We start from the raw sequence: 13,507 nt of genomic DNA, 5'->3' as shown, positions 1-13,507 counted from the left end.
AACAAGCCTTGTGTGCGTGCAGCAGATGTGAACAAAGGACTGCGGAGGATGCGCCCTCCTCTGCTGTGCTCCCTTCCCCCACGCTCTGAAGCGCATGTGATGAGATCACTCCCGTCAAATGCACATGTATGGAACAACACTAAAGGAAATCAATATTATTAGTTAAGCACGAGGTCCAGGCGGCTCAGCTGCAGGCAGCCTGCTTGACAGGGCCCTTCTCGTCCGGGGGAGCGGGACGCGGGGAGCGGGCGCGTGGCTGTCCTGAGCGCCTCGCCACAGCTGCGGGCAAGGGGACGAGAGACCGAGGCCGCGAGAGGTAAGTGCCTGTAATGAATTTCATCTCCACGAGGTAGGCTGGTCTTCGGTTTCATGCCTCATTAGAAGGGGGAGGCTTGTGCCAGCAGAGCAGCAGTTTGCCTCACGCTGGGAGCACGAGCAGATGGTGCGTGCAGCAGCTCTGCAAGCAGCGCCCCGCCTGCCATCGTGCCCCAGCACCGCGGGGGTGCGCAGGGCCACCAGGGCTCCCCCGGCACCCAACCCTCCGCTCCCCGACCGCTGCTGCAGGAAGACGAGGAAGGAAGAGGCCGGTGGCGCTGCCGGGTGGGCTCCACCGCTGCAGGGACCCCTGGGGCCAGCCCGGGCATCCTGGGGGCTGCCGCAGCCACGCTGGCTCCCGGTGGGGAACTGATGGAAGCATTCCCTGCACGCTGCCAGAGACGAGAAACTCCCTTGTCAGAGCTTTGTTTGCACCTACAACCAGCACGTCCCCCCACCCTCCCCATGGCTGGCCTCCTGGTCTGCTGTGTGTGCTCCTTCCTCTGGTCTGAGCAGCTCGCTAACGGGCCTTTGTCTATGCCAAGCATCACCGCTCACCTTTTTGAGGGCCTGGTTTCCGCATTATATCACCTGCTGCTGTCCTTATCCTGGGACTGGCTTGATTTTAGATAACTGAAGATGTCTAGGACAAAAGAAATAAACATGAGAAAATTCCCCATTTCTGGAGCATACAATCATCTGCAACATTAACTAATTACACAGCGGGGAGAAAATAGATGCTCTTTCACCCCAGGTTGCACAAACACCTCCTACTGAATACAGACAATTCATTTCAAGCCCACTGAAACTAAAAGCCTTTCTCCAATACGCGGAGAACTTCAAATTTATGGCAGTGGGAGCAGCATAAATAAGCAAGAAGAGCATATGCCAGTCTCTCTGTTAACTATACAGCAGGTCCCGAGTGTGCACATGGAAGGGGGGCTGCTCTTGCTCACTAACAAAGGGAGGCAAAGCTGGAATTTATGAAAGAAAACACATGGAAACATAACATTAACTCTGGCAAAGCAGCACCGCAATCCCCAGCTCGCCACTTGCAATTCAAATTGCTCACAGCAGTTCTGAGTAATAAGGATGAGAAATTGGACAATGACCCAGGAAATATTTTTGCTATTACTACTGCAACGAGTGTCCAAGTTGCATTGTTTTTTTTTCCCGACTGGAGGAAAACTGGCCAGACTGCCCCTGACAAGAAAAAGCATTCGCATTCTTGTTAAAAGCAAGTGTTACTGGAGATGGGAGCCGTTAGGTGTGCGCTGGACACGCATGGAGGCCGCTGCTCCCGCACAGCTGCCGTGCAGGGCAGCGGCTCCCGAATGCAGAAAGCCCCAACCCCAGCCCTGGCAAACCCCGCCAGAAAATATCTAAATGAATGGCTAAGCCACGAACAAGCCCTTAGGAAAGCTAGTAAAAGCGTGTTGTGACACTACACTAACTAATTAAAGATTAATTGTGTCAATATAATTCCGTTTTGTTCACGGTGGGGCAGTCAGGCTGGAGGATGTAAGAGGAAGCCGCACCAGGACGCTACGCTGAGTTTCCTGCTTACAGGGCTCTGTACAGATCCGGACAGACTACAGGTTTTGATTCTGAAAAACGGCCTTTTTTCCACATCTAAGAGAAATGAAGAGTTTAGCTTTCTATACAAATGTTGCAAACTACAGTCTTTAGGTGCGGTGCTGGCAACCTTGAGCAAAACTCTGAAATAAGACTAAAGGAAAAAAAAAGTGAATAGCTGATTTTTAATCTAAAGCAAAAGGTACACAGTAGTCTCTTATTGCCTCTCTCATAAACAGTGTGTGTGTTTGTGCATACTTCTGAAAAGAGTAAAGTTTCTTTCCCTTTAAATGCCTGAAAGCAATCAACATATGAAAGCTTATTTACAACTTTTAATGCTTCTTTTCATAATTTTCGTCTGTCATTTTTATTAAAAGCTAGCAGTCACGGCAGGAAAAGTCCTCCAGCCATAAACCCCAGGGCGCGAGGTGTTACATAAAGGCAGCAGACAAGCATTCCCCATCTCTGGCTCTGCACCACCGATGTCTGCTCGGCTCCTGCGGACCTGGACTTTCTGAAGCACCTAATGCTGCCCATAAATCTCACCCGCTTGGCGCTGGACCACCCGTTCTGCGCCACTCAGACGGCTTTTGAAAAGCTGCTTCAGCCTCAGTACTTCAGAGCCCTACCCGGCAGGGACGTGTAACCCTTCCCTGCAGCAACACTTGCAGGAGAAATTCATGAGTGTGTACAAGATGCTCAGACACCATTTGTGGAAGACCAAAGCTGAGCGGGCAAGACGAAATAACTCCACACTTGGTCCTTGCTCAGACAGTAAGGAGAGAGACCCAACTACTTGTAAAGCATGAAGACAACTGCCCAGACCCTCAGCCGGCACCGTACATAGCTTCCTAATAAGATCTCATGTCATGGAAGAGAATGAGATGTAAATATTGAGTTGGGGCTTGGACCAGGCAAAATCCCGAAGTTCCTTCCAACCTGAAACAGGCTATAATCTTATTTTGCCAATATCCAATCAGGTGAGAGGTGGAATCACCCCAGAGGCTTTAGCCAGTCTGAAACACCCCCGTGAAGAAGACAGACTTCAGCTGAGACAGAAGAAAGTGAATGTCAGAACGGGCAAGTTAATGGGCAGGGCAGGGCAGGAAGAAACGCGGTACGGATGTATGTGGTCTTTTACACTGTTCAGGAATCGAAGACCGAGAAAATCCTACAGTAATAAACAGCAGAAGCTACAGCTCGGTATCCAAAGGGGAAAACTTGGCTATTCACATAGATAGGAGTTTCCTTAAAAGCATTAGACAAAACAGACACCTGAGGAGAACCTGGTGGCTGGGTCAATGTCACTAAGGGGACAATCTCACTTTTGAATCAGGTGAAGCAGCTGAGATTTACACAGCCCAGCACGTGCTGTAATACTTCATCTCCAGACCCTGCCACTTCTACCAAAATGCATACCAGAATTGAAACTCCCTTCATTGTCAAAACCTGTATTTCTCACACTTGTGTCTATCAAGGTTATCTTGCAAGCACAGATCACAGTTTTATGTGGTGCTGGTTTCCAGAATTCACGCCCTGAAAGGACACATCAAGGTACAAACTTGTTTAAATGGGATGCTACCTTAAAACTTTAGTAGACCAACTTATTTGCTGTCTTTTGTAGTAGATAAAGTGCCTTTTTCACAGTTCCAAACAACTTCCACTCACCAAGATATCAAAAGTGCCAACGGCTCCACTGAACTGTCATGAGCTCTAGTTCCCCATCATTCCTACAAGACAGCAAAGTCAGTACAAATACTGGAGCATATCAAAACCTGGAAGCATAGAGACAAAATGAAAAAGTTTGCATTTAATTGCAGAAAGGCTAGGTTACCAGCTGCATTATTCATGTTCATATTTAATTCATTTAAGACATCCAAACTTAAATTTAAAGACAGCTGCAACAAACATTCCCACTTGCCATAGCAAAGCAGCGTAGAGCTTGACACAATTTAAGTTCAGCTTGCAACGAGTACACGGGACTGCAGCTGTTAAACACCTTTGATATCAGTAAGATCACATCAACTGAGTTGATATAAACTAGTTCAGCTTTTGTAAAATGAAACTATCACACAAAAAAGGATTTAAAAGACTAGACCTGATTAGTAATAAAAAGGAGAGAGACCTCCGGAGAGGCATATAAAACAATGAACGGCATGAAAGTAGTGAATTAGGGACTCCAAATTATCCTTTCCACATTGCAGCAGGGCAAATCTATAATCTATAAAAAAATAACAAGTATGTACCCGGGAGAAGGAATTGTTGTTTATTGGAAACTAACAGACATACAACTTCCTCGTGGAGGACGTTATCAAGACAAGGAGATCAGTAACATTAAAAAAAACAGCAAAACAGCATTTCTAACTATGTCAAAGTCTGAACGGCACAGGCTGTTGGTACTCACGCTTCACTCCAAAGCTGACCAGCCAAATCCTGCCCAGCGCACGACCGCACTACCTGCTGCCCTTCGCAAGGAGAAGCTGTGCCCGTGCCTTCCCACCTGGCTGCCGACACCTGGCCACAGGCAGCACACCAGGTGCAGCTCTGCCACCTTCCCGCTGCCCCCAGAATTGGTTGCATCAAGATTTACACCTCAGGTGTATTTTACTTTTCTTTTTCCTGTTCTCCTCTACGTCAGCGTTGCAGAAAGATGTGTAAAAATAAAGGCAGCAGCTAGGAAGCTGGGAAGGATATCCCAGGGCTCTGGTTCAGGCTGTCGCTCGCTCAGCACACACGCCGTGCAGTCCTCATCCTAAGCATTGTTGAACAGCTCCTTAATCTAATTAAGTCCTGCCCCCCCCAACCACTGCTCTTACCAAAAAATCTGATCATCCCTAAGGGGAGGATGATTCAATTTACCTGTGCCAGATTGGAAGGGACCTCAAGGGCTATGGGCAGCCTGCTCTGTGATACTCCTGCACTAAACGTTGCAATTGCGATGTCAGTAAAACAAGAAGTGAAAAAATGTGGATGGAAGGTACTGTCACAGCTATACAGACCTCATAAGATGCATGTAATCTCTTTATCTACAAAGCCTCTGCTCCTTTAGAGTGCATAATTATGAAAGGAGTTATAGCTGAGATTCTTAGTGTCTCTTCTAGGCACTTCTTTATTCCACTAAACGCACCACTTGCATCTGAATTATTTCCTAGGGTTGTTTGGACTTCCTATTATATGAGGAAGATTATGGTGAACCTTGGGATGGAGGCCAAGTCAGTTCACAGCGCTACCATGTTTGATTGAATGGGTAACTGAAGGTTTGTTGACAGCGTGCCAAGCTTCAGACCTCTCTGGACAATGCAGTTGCCAGCAGGCAAGATGTTTTCAGACAGAAGAGGAAGAAAACTACCAACAGTGAAGCTGAAAAATGGTTTTAGTAGGGTGGATACATACCCCACAGCTTAGGATCACGAAGAAAAGAAAACTGCGTATTGCCGGAGGACTGTGAGAATGACGCTTCTTGGAGATCCCATGGGACAGCCACAAGAGAGTCCTGAGGGCTTCTCATAATGCAAAACGCCTGCAGTCACTGATCCCCCCCGCCAAAAGCACGGCTCTTGAGCACCACGACAGGCCCAGCTGGTAGAAACCCCCTCCGCACAACCTCTGCCTCCACTGAGTTGTTCTGCAGGGGAATCCTTCCATCAAACATTATCTACGTGCCCACAGCGAGGGGCTATCACCGAGGAGCTCCCGCGGTGGTGCCAGGGCAGCGCTCCCCGCGGCACCGCCTCCTGCTCCAGCCCAGCTGCCCCACGGGCACACCGCAACCAGATTCCTCCAAACCTGACCAGGAAACCAGGCACGGAGACCTGATCAACAAACGTGTACAACCATGTATATAACCACGCCAGCCTGCTCCGTTACCATCACATTTTTTTTTTTTTTAAACCAATTTTAATTTCTAAGTGGAGAAAAGCACTTCCAGCCTCCTTGGAAAATGAGAGCATGTGATCTGGGGCACTTCTTTCCTCTTCCAACTTCCCACCAGACTTAGCTCCTCAGGTTTCTGCCTGACCTGCAGACGCCACAAGTTTTGCTGGTCTAAAACCATCGAGGAGCAGACAGCTCCCAGCCCATGAACACCAGTGTACCGAAATGCAGCAACACGCACATGCTTGTGCTGGACCAGGAAGGAAAGCTCTCAAGAGGGAATAGCTGCAAATTTTGAAGAGGCGAGCCAGAATTTATCTTGACCAATAGATTTATCTCCTTCCACCTCCTTGTTATCGTCCTCCTGGACAAGCCCGGAGTTTTATTTCTTCTTGTCTGTGCAAAGCTGCCTTTTGGCAGCAGTGAGCGCAGGCTGATGGAGCGACAGTACCTCTGGGAGCATCTCCCCTTGTTAGGTCTCAAGGGTCCTTATGCTTCATGCTAGGAAATTTTTCAAAGAAACACTGTAACAATGAACGTCAGTATTTCCATCTGGAGTACTGATCCCTTCGTGTGATCTGAAATACCCGATGGCTGCAAACCATTACTTCTCTTTTTACCAGGAGGATTTTGTGTCATTTCCAACATCTCTCTCTCTCTCTCTCTGGAACTAATTTTATCTTTCTACCATGTAAGAAGTGGACTGATAAACTCCAGACCTCACGACTGGCTCTTCAGAAACACATTCTTGGGAAAGATGTTAAGACACTGAGGTGTCTCGAAGACGTGATCACAAGCAATACACTTCTCTAGCCCCGAGCCAAGTCTCAGGGGAGAACACATTTTAAGAGAGAAAAGAACATTTAAAAAACTTGGATAGGCCATGTCTCTACAATGAAAATATCAACTTTATGACTTCCTCCTGAACACCTTCAGGTTGGAGGGGAGAGGAGATGGGTCAGCCTCCTGGAAAACGACAGCTAGATCATCAGACACTGCTGAGACGAGTTCAAGGGAAAGCCAACAGCTCAGGATGGGGGTGAAAGCCAGAGTCCGCTGGAAGGAATCACTCACCGCCATGAGGGAGGCTGCAGGAGTTACCACCTCTCAAGACTGTGGAGGAAATGAAACAAAACCTTGCAGGATTCCAATAATGTTCTGTTTCTCTCTCTCAAAAAAAAAAAAAAAAAGACCCAGCAGCGTGGGCCTTGGCTCAAAATAGAAACATCTTGCCTTGTGTCACTGGGAACAGACCTTGCTCTCCATGAAGTTTCAAAAGGTTGCAATAAAATCTACACTTTCTGTACGCTCCAGGAACAGGATATCTAGGCTGCAAAGCAGAGAGAGAAAAGAACTTAAACAAACAGAAACAACCAACCAACCAAAAAAAAACCAACACAAAAACAGCCAGTTTAGAAAGTCTGGCTTGAGACTGCTAATAGGAAGCCGCTATAAAACACGTTTAATCTTCTCACACGCTTTTCTGCTGATGAGCTGGGAGTTAAAGCTGGCCTGCTGTGCGTCTGCCATTTCTATGGAAATGGGAGTGAGAAACCTGGCCCTTCAAGTCCTCCTAGGAAGGGGTGCACGATCTAACCACTGTAAGATATGCACACATTAAACCTAGAAAAATCAGAACTCTTGTTTTAAACTGGGTTTTGCTTTGCTTCTTACAGAAAACAAACACAACAAAATGGTGCAAGATCTAACCCCCCCCAGGCCCGGAGGGGTCAAGCAGCGCAGCCTCTGCGGCCTGCAGTGAAGCCCTGGGCTGAGGAGGCCGGGAACGGCCCACCACAAGGACGCCTGTACGGAGCAGACTTAGGCTAGTCACACAGCACCAATCCCTCTCATTACGACTGGGTTAACGAAGCTTTGTTACGCTCCTGAGTTACTCCAGCAGATGTCTTCGTTGCTGGTCCTGCTGGTGGCTTTCAGCCTCTGCCTCGCCATCGTTCCTCCTTGGATGAGGAAGGCTGCAGGCACAGCGGTCAGCAAGGCCATCGAGACCATGGCTCATCATAAATCTCCCTAAGGGGCTTTGGAAAAACTGGAGGTCTCTGTTTCCTGGTGTTAAGCGGAGATTTCCAAACCATGCCACCACCACACCTGCAGCAGCTCTCCCAGATGCGCTGCGACAGAAGCCATCGCGGAGGGCAGGCCTTTTGGAGCGGCGAGGCCCCTTTTACACACAGGGCACCGAAGGACTTACAACGCGCTGCATGGGAAGAACGTGCCAAAGCAGGGGATTGAATCTGCGTGCCCTAGGCTAATGTTTCTGCCACTGAGCCATCTGGGCTATAATTATTTGGCGTCAGTAGGACTCACACAGCCCCAAGTCAGTCATCTGCCCCTAGGAGAGGGCTGGCTGGGCGACAGCAGCAGAAGCTGCCTTGAGCAGCGTGCCAGCACGCCCAGCCCAGCCCTTGGGGTCACCTCGAAGCAGACAAGAGAAGTTACCAGGTGTGTGTGCCCTGCAGTCCCCGACCCTGGGCGTGTTATGGCCATGTCCCGATGCCCTGCAGGCAGGGAGCCCCACCTGGGAGCGGTGCAGAGCAGGGCGCACACCGACGTGCTCTGTGGCGCAGGCGCTAGGGCCGAACTAAGTACAGAAAGTTTTGCAGCAATGTGGCTATTTTGATCTGCACTGAGCTGTGTGCCAAATCCAAAAGCTATTAATGAAAGCAGATGGCTTACAGAAGACCTTCAGATGGGATTCTGCCCATGACCATTACAAAGTCAACCCTACAAAAGCATTCAGCAGGATGCTTCAAGGTCTTTAAATAAGACTTTAAACAGGAGCACGTAAAAAAGAAGTGCAGCATTTCCATATCACTGTCATCTGGCTGTAACACAGGCACACACTTCTCTCACAGGCTCAAGCAGGTCCTGTAGTGAATTGTGGCAGCTTTTCCAGAGGGCAGTTACACTCAGGATGCAGGTGGCAGCAGAAACGTGCCCCACCACGCACTCTCTTCATAAGCCTACGTTCATTACCTGGTATATATATTCTACAAAACCCTGATAATTAGCCTTACACTTGTTCTATCCTCGGTCATATCTTACTTAAAAACTAAGCTCCTTGTGGGATGGGAGAAACAGGAAGAAAGGATCAGGTGGATAAATGCATCCATGATTTGTAATACTAATTAATGAAATGAATGTACCTTAGCTCCATAGAGACAATATATGCCCATGCCCCTAGCAAGCAGAAACAGAAAGGTCTGACTTCCAGTTGTCTCTCTGCTGGAAGCGTCACCACTGATTGTGCAATGATACTGTAAGCTGGATGCAAAAATTCTTGGAAGAAGATTTTGCATTAACTAATTCTCATAATGCAAGTTTGATAAAGTCTCAGCATAATATTCTCAGGAAACAGTAAGCAGGAAAAGGAAGCTTGAGGGGGAATTAAATTTAAAAAAGGATGATAATTGGGGGGGACAACAGAAGTGGAAGTGAGGAGAGCCTTGGAAGGAGAGGGGGAGGAAATGACCCAATCTCCACATCAGCTTCCAACTTCCAAGTACTCCGGCCCAGAGGAGGACGCTCCCCAGGGCCAGGTACACAGGGCCAGGTGTTTCCACCGAAACTGCAGAGAGGGAAATGGGAGCTCAGGGAGCAGACGAGAGCCAACCAGCCCTGATGGCAAGGGGCAAAACCACTGCTCTCTCTAGGGAGCTGAAGTACTGCAGGCATGGGGGAAGACAATGCTTACATAAATCTAGAGCTGCCTTTTCCCATCTTCTGCTTTACTTCTGTAACTGATCCTAATAGTTAAATTGAGTGCTTAGCAATAACCCTTGGGAAAATGCACAGGCTGAAAACCTGTACCCATAAGCATGGCTCGGCACCACAGCAGCCTCTCGGCATGCTGCCTGCATCAGGTGCTCTCATCCCTCACCCGGCCCCAGGCAGCGGTGTTCCCCGGGGCTCAGAAATGCCCCAAGGTCTCCACGCCAAGCTGCAGAGCGAGATGCAGAGCCCAGCTCTTCCCCCTAACCCCTGCAGCCCTAATCCTTCTGTGCGAACGGGCAGCAGGACTGGACGAGCTCCAACTGCTCAGCCCTGCCTGCAAAAGGCGAGAGAAAAAACCCTCCCGCATCCTCACGGTGCGGAGCACCGCTGCACAAACCCAGGTGTGCCCCTGCAGAAGGGAGTCAGCGCAGGTCGGCCAGCCCTGGACAGACGGATGGACGGACAGACAGCGGACAGAGGGAGAGGCCGAGGCCGTGCCACCGCTCCCCCTGCCCAGCAGTGGGGCCGCGGAGTGCGGGGAGCTTGCAGAAACCCGCCACGACCCGAGGCAGCGGCGCGCCAGGGCAGGAAGCGAGCCTCTTTGTTTTATTTCTCGCTCGTGTAGAGAGAGATTAATTCATCTATTTCATAGGAAAAGGAGAGGAAATTGCAGCAGTGCAACATGTCAAGAGAGACCAGAAGAGCCAGGCTCACTGAGGATGTGTATTAATTACTGCTTTCTATTTTTATCCTGTGTATAACTCCGGTCTCATCTGTGACTGAAGGAGCTAAAATCCCAGGAGTCAAAACTGTAAATCTACTGAAATAGGTGAAATATCCTCTACAAGCTGCAAAGTCTGGAAATAAAGGAATTCTAACAAATCCTCATCAAAACTTCCGTAAATTTTAATAAGAAAAGAAAGAGCAATCTAGCAGTACAGAGAAATGTTATCCCCAGAGAATTACTCCCAGAGAGGAAAATTCACTAGCCGGTTCCTGCAAGAAACCCTGAACAGATTGCTTTTGATTATGTAAAGAAAAAGTTGCTACATTCCTGAACGGCCAAGAGTTTGGAAAACAAAAAGTATATTGCAAGGCCTTCCACCGTCCTCTGCACAAGACACCATTAAATCTCTTATTTTGGCAATAACATGTACATACGGGAGACGCCAATGTAAAAAAAACATCATGACCACAAGCAACCAAAAGTCCATCCTGCAGCTACGAAAGTATGTTCAGAGGCTGCCAAACAGCTAATGAAAAAAACGCACTCTTACAGAGTGTATCTGCTAGACATTAAACTACCTGCTGGACATTTTGTACAGCTTATAGAGCCATAAAATATCACAGGGCATTTACAGATTTTCCAGCTGACAACAATATGAAATAACTGAACAGACCCAGACCGAGTCCTCTGGTGAGGCGCAGCGGATAGCAGTGAGCGTATACGGCCACATACACAAACAGAAATCGTGCCAGCAGCACACAAGATGAGAGCGAAGCTCAGAGTAATGGAAAGCGAGCCAAGACAACAAAGCCGTCCCTCAGCCTCGCTGTAATCCCCGAACAATAGCAGGACGGCCCAGCCGTACGCCGTGGGGGCTTGGGCGATGCCAGAGCAGAGCCCGTCCCTGCTGCACCGCCGAGCCGCGACCCCGGCATCGGCCGCCAGGCTCCTGCCGTGCTGGGGACACGCGGCACCGCGCGGTCAGCCCAAAACCCTGTCAGGGACTGCTGAACTGACGGCGTGGCGCTCACCTCCGGGGACATGTGACGAGGCAGCAGAACTGCTCACCTGCCGCGGCTTATTGCCCTTCGGAGGGAGAGACGGGCTGCAGGCAGGCAGTGAGGTGGGACCTACCCGGTTGGAGCTGGCACCTACTGGCCATCAGTCACCAACATCTTCTGGGTTGTACCACGTCAACTGCACGCGACAGAACCTACAGAAGACACCCTGCTACGGGACAGAATGCCGAGTTACCTGCGCACAAGGACAGAAACACAGAGCAGGGCACCAAGAACCTGAAGGCCACTGTGAACTTTGTCCTCTAGGGAACAAGGTAGGAGCCAAGCATTACACTGCTTCCGAACTGGTAAGAACCACTAAAACTAAATTAACAACGACCCTAACGTTTGGTGGCAGAGAGCACGTGCTGCATTAGCTGCTCTACAGCAGTGCCACACTGCTCAGGGCCAGCTGCCAGCACAGAGCAGGAGGCCACCCCTGCCACGGAAAGGCCACCGGCACCAACCTCTCACCGCAGCCCTGGACCTGCAGAGCGAGCGTACGCATGCGCGGACAGGCATTGCTGATCAGGCAGTAGCAAACTTGCTCTAGGTCCACGCAACAGTGAACAGTTTCCCCAAGGAATTCTGCAAAATGGAAAGTAAATTGGAGTTTTAATACACGAGACTGAATACTACAGCGCTGACTCTTTCCAGGAGCTGGCAGATTGGAGGGCGAGGGCACCGTAAAGGAGTTGCACGTGTTTGTTGCCTCTCCTTATAGGACTGCAGGAGCAGCCACACGTTCCCAGCACAAAAACAAAACCTGGGTAAACACACGAGCCCCAGAGATAACTGATGGCAGAAAACACACGGCAAGGAAGCAGGATAACTGAGTTACAGAAGTCTTACAGAACCACAGAATATTCCGAGTTGGAAGGGACCTGGGAGCCCAGCCCAGCCCAGCCCAGATTTGCAAGGCAGAAATCCTCATCCTGGGTGCCTCATCCCTTTTCCTCCCTTTCTGAATAAATCACAGCCTATTGCAATTGTAGACCTCTCCCTGAAATGCATCATAACGATTTTATCAACAAATGAAATGAAAAAGTTATGATAATGCCTTGAAGATATTGCAAACACCCATCTTAGCATGGGAAGCAATAGGAAATTAGCTGCAGATCATGAACTTCTATAGCAAATGCGTATTTCATAAAATGCTCTACCACAGGCAAAGGAGACAAAACCCAGCCCTGCCTGTGACAGATAACAATATTCTGCTCTTTCCTTCTCAGCAACAGTTTTATCAGCAGCATCTCTGTATCATGTCTTGAAGTAATGCAACTTTTAATGCCATCCTGTTGATTTTTATGAAATGTATTACTAACAAAAAACTTTATACAGTGTTCGAGATGTGCATTTTTCTATAGAAATAAGAGACAACTGGGGAGTTCATGATGCACAATTTCAATAAAACATTTTTCACCTCAAGCACTGCTTTCCCACTGACACCAGCACCGATGACGGTCTGCAAGTCATGGCCAACACAGCACGGGAGTCAGGACCAGGGCTCCCCGAGTGTCACACAAGTGTAGTTAACCACAGAGCAGCACACAAGAGCCAGCAGGCACTCGAACACTGATGCGAAAGGCAGAAAGAAGGACCAAACCCTAGGCATATGATCGCTTTTGAATTTAGAGAATCTTTCTTCCCTTTGCCTGGCAGGGAGAAGGTGAAATGTCAAAACAAAGAGGTTAAAACACAGCCTCAGTGGTCTGATACCAAGCAAGGCTTCTTAATCATTGAATAGTCAGACACTGGAGTGGATTGCTGAAGCAAGTCTGAATCACCGCTATTGAAAATCTTTAAGAACAGCTTAGACAAACCTCTAGGAAACACTACGTGTGGGTAACCCTTCAAGGTCACTTCTAGAAACACTGGAATAACCAGGACTGTTATAAGCGTGTACATTTGATCGCACAAGCAGTGCCGCATTTTGATGGACTGTAACGTCTTTTTTTAAAATTAGCCACAACAAGACAAAAAAAACACAACTCAGCATGTAAAGAGCGGCAGCCTCTGGGCTGCGGGAACATTAACTCGACTTATTTTTAGAAAGTGGAATTGGTGCAACTTCCTCCTCTGTCCACATCAGAGTTCAGCAGCTTTTCTGCCTGCTCGCTGTGCCTCCCCGTGGGTAACGCTCCTCGCGTGCCAGGCAGGGCCTTCTCCCGCCTCCCATGCACAGCACGGGCAAGGCCGGAGGGAGGGCAGGCTGCTTGAGGGA

General features: G+C 48.9%; 1 protein-coding gene across 12 annotated transcripts in view; it reads right to left on the bottom strand.

The window, feature by feature from the left end:
- Positions 1–13,507, bottom strand: part of SCMH1 (Scm polycomb group protein homolog 1) — a 70,371-nt gene that overhangs the window by 51,178 nt on the left and 5,686 nt on the right. For 7 of the 12 annotated variants that reach the window (XM_035565128.2, XM_035565132.2, XM_035565130.2 and 4 more), the window contains exon 2: positions 874–958. The exons of 2 other annotated variants lie outside the window; for them this stretch is intronic. In XM_035565128.2, the coding sequence (XP_035421021.1) occupies positions 874–898 (25 nt within the window). In that variant the 5' untranslated portion in view covers positions 899–958. Of the gene's footprint in view, positions 1–873; positions 959–3,558; positions 3,666–13,507 lie in introns of all 12 variants that reach the window. 3 more of the 12 variants (XM_050715228.1, XM_050715225.1, XM_035565131.2) reach the window with 2 other exon arrangements.

The sequence above is a fragment of the Cygnus atratus genome, chromosome 23, assembly GCF_013377495.2.
Source record: "Cygnus atratus isolate AKBS03 ecotype Queensland, Australia chromosome 23, CAtr_DNAZoo_HiC_assembly, whole genome shotgun sequence".
Taxonomy (NCBI): Eukaryota; Metazoa; Chordata; class Aves; order Anseriformes; family Anatidae; genus Cygnus; species Cygnus atratus.
Note: the sequence above shows the minus strand (reverse complement) of the source record. Positions and strands in the feature narration are given on the sequence as shown.